General features: G+C 48.5%; 1 protein-coding gene across 1 annotated transcript in view; it reads left to right on the top strand.

Annotated features, from left to right (window-relative positions):
• The first annotated feature begins 3260 nt into the window (after positions 1-3260).
• KIF21B (kinesin family member 21B) overlaps positions 3261-7528 on the top strand; it is a 76816-nt gene continuing 72548 nt past the window's right edge. The window contains exon 1 of the mRNA XM_063140761.1: positions 3261-3450. Within this exon, the coding sequence (XP_062996831.1) occupies positions 3407-3450 (44 nt within the window). The 5' untranslated portion in view covers positions 3261-3406. The remainder of the gene's footprint in view (positions 3451-7528) is intronic.

Raw genomic sequence — 7528 nt, 5'->3', positions numbered from 1 at the left:
GTGGGTTGTATCCAATGTTAGTCTAGCTTAAGTCACATTCATTTCAATGAGTCTACTTTAAATAGGACTAGCATTACCCTCTGGCTTTTTTAATCAGCCAGGGATCAAGTGCAGATCTTCATACAGCAGTCATCCTTGATTGGATAGATCACCATATCAAGGGCAAATCATCTTGGTTCCAGGTTTTTACCAGAACAATGGCCCATCTTTGCCACATTCCTCTGTTAGGGGGCCTTTACCCCTTACAGGAGGAGGCTCTCCAAGGTCCCCCAGTCTCAGGGCAGGTGTATCACAATTCTGGAGTCTTGCCCAACATAATGACCTCCCAGCCAGAGGTAGGCTGACCCCACGTATCACCAGTGCCAGCTCCATGTGCAAGGGGGCATCGGCAGTCTGAGTTTACCTCATAGGGGCAGCAGGGGCAGCTGCCCAGGGCAGTCATCAGTGTTGGATCTTCCTAAGATGTTGGGATCCAGCAGCTGCCCGATGAACACACTTGTAACTTCTCAACAGACCTTTCTCTTAGCTATTGTTGCAAAGTCTCTGTACTTAAATGTAAATTAATTACTCGCAGGAAGGGACATAATAACCAGCTTAGACAGCTGGCTAATGGTCATCATAAATTGTGATTTCTGCAGCTAATGCAACTTTGCTTACAAGAAGATGGGCTACTGCAACCAGGAGGGTAGTGTTTTAATCCAGCCAATACAGCTACTTGAAACAAATTATTTATAACGTCATAAACAGAAGTACACTACCCGGAGCCTCTAGCTTTTAATCATCTGAGTATTAGTCACAAGTAACTCTTCAATCACACTCTTTTATTCTATCATGCAATGAAGATGATACATGGCATGCATACACCAAAAGGGTTGCCAAGGCGCATCCTGGAGAACATGGATCTCTCTCTCTCTCTCTCTGATGCAACAGAGACAAATCAGTCACAGCTTCTTTCATCTGCTCTTTGCCTGTTGGCTGCTTACTTCTCCCACCTGCTGCAACCAAGAGAACTCGGATCAACTTTTCCTGTGGCCACCTAAAGATGCTGTGCATGTTGCTAATCTCTGGGTGACCCCGGCATTGTATTTTACTTTAAAGAGTTTAGTGTATATTAGCAAGCTTTTTGCTTGGTTTATTTTACCCACTCTGCTTTTCCTTTTTGTCTCTGATTGTATTCCTTTAATAAACATTTCTTTCTATGTGATTCTGATGATTCCAAGAGGAGTTTCTTTCCTCACCTACTTAGCCACTCGGCTCATTTACATGTGTTTACTTATATACATCTATGGATAAGTGAGAAGAAAGCAGTCTGCCTGCCTGCAGAAGGGAGGCCTCAGCTGGTTGCTACTTCATCCCAGACAGATAACTAGCATGTAACTATGGGGTCCCCCTGCCCAGAGGTAGAGGAAAAGGGGGTCAATGGTGGCAGCATCCTACTGACCAGATAGACGTGTGTGCAACTGGCCTACCTCACAAAGCAGTTGTGGCATGGTAATGTGCTACAAAAACAAAGGAAGAACATGATATTGTCTCTGGGGGCATGCCTTCTTCTTGAATCCACTTCCTGCTGTGCATGCCTTCCCTTTCTGCAGGCAGGTAAATATCCATCCAATGCTCAGAGAAATGGAGGAAGGCTCTCTATCCAGAACCATGCAGGAAGTAAGCAACGCTAGTGGTTGAAACTGCCATGACCACTAGAGCACCCATTGGTCATGTGTGATGCATCTTATCATAACTTACCCACCACCGTAGTGTTCAATAACTGGCACCGGTGTGCATCTCTGGGTACTTCCAGGTGGAGGGGCTCCTAGTGCTAACAGTCAAAAGTATCAAAGGTATTGTGCAGCTGATTCAGTCTTATCTTCCTTAATGGATTTTTCCCTGGTAAGAAAAAAGGCAAAAGCAGCAGTGGGAAAATACAGGAGGGCTACAAATGGAAGACAACGACATCTGGAATGTGCCCCCCACCACCACCACTCCCCAGTTCAATGAATGAGAAAAACAGGGTGATTATACAATAAAAGCCTTGGCTGGAAACACCCTCTGATGCTGTAGTTTGAATGCAGGGAGCCCCTTCCCTAACTCCACCCATAAATGTGTTCATAACGGGTCACATTCCCGGTGAAAAGTAGGAGGGGGTCGTCTTTGGGTACCTATCTTCATGACTCACATGAACGAGGTATAATTTAACATTTCCCCCCCAACCAATCAATGAAGGGAATGGAATGGATTTCTCCTGGCCACTGGCAGTGAGGGAAAGTGGGGTGGGGGAGGGGGAGCTTAAAATGTGGCTGTTGGTTAATGCCCATTACCAGGACCACAGCGCTCTGAACCACGGCCAGTTTAGAACATCTGTTACAGTCAGATGGGTCTTTTGATTTACACAGTGGTACAGGAATGTGCAACTTTGATGGGTGTAATATGGGCAGCTTGACCATATGTGCCCAGTAGGGGGCACAGAAGAATCTCTCTCAAGTTCCGACTGTCTTAAAATTAGTAGCCTTTTTATTTGCAGCCAACCCCCTCAGCGTGGGTTGATGGTCAATAAGATCTTAAAGGACACGATCCTCTATGCCTCTACTCAGATCTACACTACTGCTTTAAAACGGTTTATAACAGTAGTGACAACTGTTGGGGCCCAGGACACACTCCAGATACAGTTTTCAAACCGTTTTCAAAGTGTCATATCCTGGTTGGTGTAGATGGGTATGCAGGAGGTGGCTGGCTGTAATTAGTGAAACGCGCCCTGCACATGTTTAGCGACACAGTTTTCTGGAGCACCCCTTCACTTTCGACGGATGAACACCCAGCACCGAAAGCAAAGCCCACCCTTGAACACCTCCGAATAACCCCCTGGCGTGGCCATTTGGCCCCGCCCCTTCAGACGGCGAGCGCCCCATTGCGCTCTTTCCCATCTCCCACTTCCCTTCTTTTTCCTCCCGCCGCCCCAAATCTGACCGACTCCATCCTCCACCTTTTTCTCTGCCGGGAGTGGCGGGGGGTGGGGAAGACGCACGCTCTCGACGCCCCTCCTTCCCCCGCCTCCTGCGCCCGGTGGTTCGAGGCTGGCTTGCCGCGACTGCTCCATCGACAGTCCCGCTGCTGCCGCGGGGCGGGCAGGAGGGCAAGGAGAGCTGCTGAGTAGCCCGTCTCCCGCGCCGCCGCCGCCGCCGCTTCCTCCTCCTCTGCTCAGGCAGGAAGAGAGCGAGACCGTCGTCGCTCAGCATGCCCTCACTCGCCCCAGGCGGCCTCCGCGCCTCGTGCTCTTAGCCGAGCCGCAGCCTCGTCTTGGCCCTGGCCCCACGCCGGTGCTCCATGGTGGTTGAGGGGCAGCGTTCTGCTGCGGCGCGGGGAGGCGGCGGCGGCGGCGGAGGAGGAGGAGGAGGAGGAGGAGGAGGAGGAAGGCATGGCCGCCCAGGGGGACAGCTGCAGCGTCAAGGTGGCAGTGAGGTGAGAACGGGGAGTCGCTTCTGGGCGGCGGCGTTGTTTGCAGGTGGGCGCAAAGGGCAGACAAAGGGGTCTCGCTCGCGCTGCTGCACCCGCATCCTGCGCTCCCGGACGGCCCATTCATTGGGATCTGTAGTGACGGGGGCGTGAGGGAGCGGGGTGCCGGTCTGCAGTGGGTTTGGCCAGCTCGGGCGTTTGTGTGGATGCGCGGCTCTCGCTGGATGCCTTGGGCATTTTGGAAGGGGGATGGGCCGATTGCCCGCAGCGGCTCTTCGGCCCTTGTAACTGCGGAGCCGCGTTTTGCTTTATGTACGGGCGTCGAATGGGAATCCTTGGGGAGAGCCGTGTGAGCTCTATCGTTTGTGTTGGAGAGTCTCTCTCTCTCTCTCTCTCTCTCTCTCTCTCTCTCTCTCTCTCCACGCACACCGATCAGTATTGTTCCTCTTTGTCTCTTGCTGCAGAGGGTCACACAGAGTGAGACTCCACTATCCAATTGTTGGACCCGTCTGTCTCTGTGTTTGTGCGCATGTGATTAGCCACATCAATATTTTGGCCATCGCTACTCAAGCCATCCCTTTCCTCCTCTCTCCCTCACTCTCCCCCCCCCCCTTATTAACGCCTTCCCTATGAGTTAAAACCAAAACCCTTTCACACGAAACCTCTTTTCTCTTATTTTCTGGAGAAGCCAATTTTCGGCTACTTCTATAAGTACATACAAGGCGGGGGTGTCCCCAGTTATCTATCTGCCTTTTTGAAAACGTTGAGCTGCCCCTCCCTCTCTTTTTCTAAATCTAGCAGCAACTAGAGATCGAGAAACAAGGAAATCCTGTATTTTGCAGATTTGCCCTACGTATTTCTGACTTTCCTTTCAGCTGTGTCTGTATAAGTGCATGGGCTCCATTTCTCCCCATTATTGATATTTCTGATAAATCCCTTGCTGTCAGGTTTCCGTATGGGCTAGCCGGTTCCTTCCCCTTGTTTGGCTCTTATCTCCCTCCAACAAAAATCTGTTTTTTTTGGCTGGCAACTAATTTTTCCTACACCCGTGTTTGTGCTTTAATCTGCCCTATGCAGGTGCCTGATAGCCTTTGAACATCATCCTGTCATTTTGGGTGGGGTTGGAGGCAGATCTGTCTATGCAGTGCTTTCTGTGAATGGCACGGCTGCTTCATACCCATCTCTCCACCACCACTCCTCACTGATTCTTACCAAATGCCATAGCTCCCTCATCGTGTGTGTGTGTGTGTGTGTGTGTGTGTGTGTGTGTGTGCAAGTCATGCCAAGTGTAAATGCGTTGCAGGTACAGTGTTCTGTTCTCTGTTCACCTGAAGCCAGGCAATTGTTTCCAGTTGCAGGGGAAGGGCGGTGTTGATGCAGAGGCGCACTCTTCGAGGTTCCTTGCATTTGCGTTGATTAGTCACTGAGGATGCAAGCCCCATTAGATCTGTGTGCATTTGAATGCTCTTTAATAAAAATCTGGAAACTGTGAGCTCTGGAGAGGGAGTCGTGCTTTAGAGGGGGGAGAGTTTGCTTTCTCAGATATTGCCTTGAAATCCCACTACTACAGTCTGTCTGTCATCCTGTGCCGTTAAGTAGTCTTTGATGAATTCGTTAAGTAGTCTTTGTTGAATTCGAGCTGGGGTGGGGAGGGAGGCTTTGTCCAAAAAATAATAATACTTGACTTGTGTATGCTAAGCGCAGAGACTAGGGACTGCCATTTTGGCAACACTTCATTGCCTCTGCCAGGGTGGGAGGTACTCTCTGAACAAAATGCAGAAAGATAGCAGTCATGATGAGTCCAGGTGAGGCACTTCTGCAGAGGCCCTCAACTGGACTGAACAGGACTTTTGACTATCACTCTTCCGTTTCTACCCAAGATACTGGAGCAGATACATGCCTGAAAAATGTAGCTTTGTATTGTTTGCTCCTTGTGTAGCAGGGTGCCATTGTCAAACAGAAGACACTTCTTTTTATTTTGTGCAAGGAAAAAGCTGAAACCTCTTGCTGTGTGATCCCCAGCGCTTCCCATCTAGCCAGGTTTGTGTGAAGAGAGTTAAACCATTGGCCTGGAAGCTGTGAAAACAGGCTGGTTTTCCTGCCTCTCTTTCCTGCTCTCCACCCTTAGGTCGTTTTGTGTGTGTGTATGTTGGCTCTCTGAGAGGCACAGGAGTCAGGTCTAAAAGGGAAGAGAAGAAGCAGGAGGAGAGTATTGTGGTTTATAAAAGGACCCTCTCTTTACCAAATTTGTGTTCTTCTGTAGGCGATAGGCATGCTAGCGAGGAATAGCAGAGACTGTCCTTCAGTTGAGCTGATCAGCCCCTGAATATGTATAAAATAATGAAACAAAGTTGAGCAGACCTCCAGTCCACCAGTTGAAGTGCTGAAAATGGACCCTTCCTTTCCCTTTTCAGACTGTAGGACGGCAGGGGATTGGAGAAACTTTTTTTTTTCTGTTGAAGGACGCTTTCGCTTGGGGTAATGAGTCAGGGGCAGAAGCCAATGGTGAATGGGACCAAAGCCAAAAGTCAGTGGACCACCCCTTTTCTCTCTCTCTCCCTGCTACCACCATCTCTCTCTCAGCCTCGCATGGAGGATGGCACAAGCAGGGCAGAGAGTAGCATTACCTTTCTTCTCTCTGGAGGCTTTACCTATTAGTGCTGTTTACATTTGCATCATGCAAGCACAGAAACTCATACTTCGTGAAGAGAATTCACCTCCTATGAAACTTAGCTTTTATTTTTAAAAATCCAAGCTTTTATTTTTAAAAATCCACGTTTCTAGGCTTAGAATCATAGAATAGTAGAGTTGAAAGGGGCCTATAAGGCCACTGAGTCCAACCCGCTGCTCAGTGCAGGAATCTACTATACCTTAAGCATACCTGACAGATGGTTGTCCAGCTGCCTCTTGAATGCCTGCCTCTAGTGAGGGAGAGCCCACAACCTCCCTAAGTAACTGGTTCCATTGTCATACTGCTCTAACAGTCAGGAAGTTTTTCCTGATGTCCAGCTTGAGCCCATTATTCCATGTCCTGCACTCTGGGATGATCGAGAAGAGATCCTGGCCCTCCTCTGTGTGACAACCTTTCAAGTATTTGAAGAGTGCTATCATGTCTCCCCTCAGTCTTCCCTTCTGCAGGCTAAACATGCCCAGTTGTTTCAGTCTCTCTTCATAGGGCTTTGTTTCCAGACCCCTGATCATCCTCGTTGCTCTCGTAGCCTTCCTGCTACCTTCCAAGAGAACCTTAAACTTGTGCCTAGTGTATTCTCAAGTCAAATGGGAAAGAGCAGGATTTCCTGAGCTTCAGGTTCTGCACAGCTCCATATCTTTTTCTTCTTTCCCCTAGAAGTACAATAAATTAAGCAGATGTATGCAAGTCTGCTTAATTTGCATAATTGAGACAGAATTTCGACACAATCTATAATTTGACTCAGGGGAGAAAACAGAAAGAGGAGGCAGAGGAAGAATATATGTTCTTTCATTTGGATGTGCTTAGGTACAGCAGGGCATGAAGTCTAGTGGGTAGGGGCATGCCAAAAGTGATTTTTTTATTTTTTATTTTTTTTTGCTAATTGCAGTTATGGTAAGATAAGAGAGGGGCTGAGGTGAAGTGAGAAGGCCAACCAAAGAGAAGAGGTGTGAGTGTTCTCTTTTGGTTTGTCAGCAAAAAGCAGGTGGTGGGTGGGTGGGTATCTGTTTGTGTCTTTGACTGACACCCCCACCCCCATCAATAGTCTGTGGTTCTGCTTGCGCAGTTCTGCTCTTTATATGCATATCAGGATGATAGCCTGATATACATGCTCTCTGCATTGATAAAATCTAATGGAAGCTGCCTTTTCTTCTACAATCTAATAGAAGCTGCTTTTTGTTCTACAATCTAATAGAAGCTACTTTTTCTTCTACAGTGTTGGCTATATTAGAAGCTAAAGGGAGTGGCAGAGTAATGGGAAGGTGTTTATTTTAAGGGCAACTTGAGGCTGCGAGCCTGCATCCTGCCGAAACAATATAGAAAACACAACCATTTATACCTCCATCTCTCCCTGCCTGCCTCCCATTGGGACTAGTCATGGGAAGGCCTAGTTCT

Source organism: Elgaria multicarinata, chromosome 1 (genome assembly GCF_023053635.1).
Source record: "Elgaria multicarinata webbii isolate HBS135686 ecotype San Diego chromosome 1, rElgMul1.1.pri, whole genome shotgun sequence".
NCBI lineage: Eukaryota > Metazoa > Chordata > Lepidosauria > Squamata > Anguidae > Elgaria > Elgaria multicarinata.
This window is presented reverse-complemented; position numbering and strand designations above follow the sequence as displayed.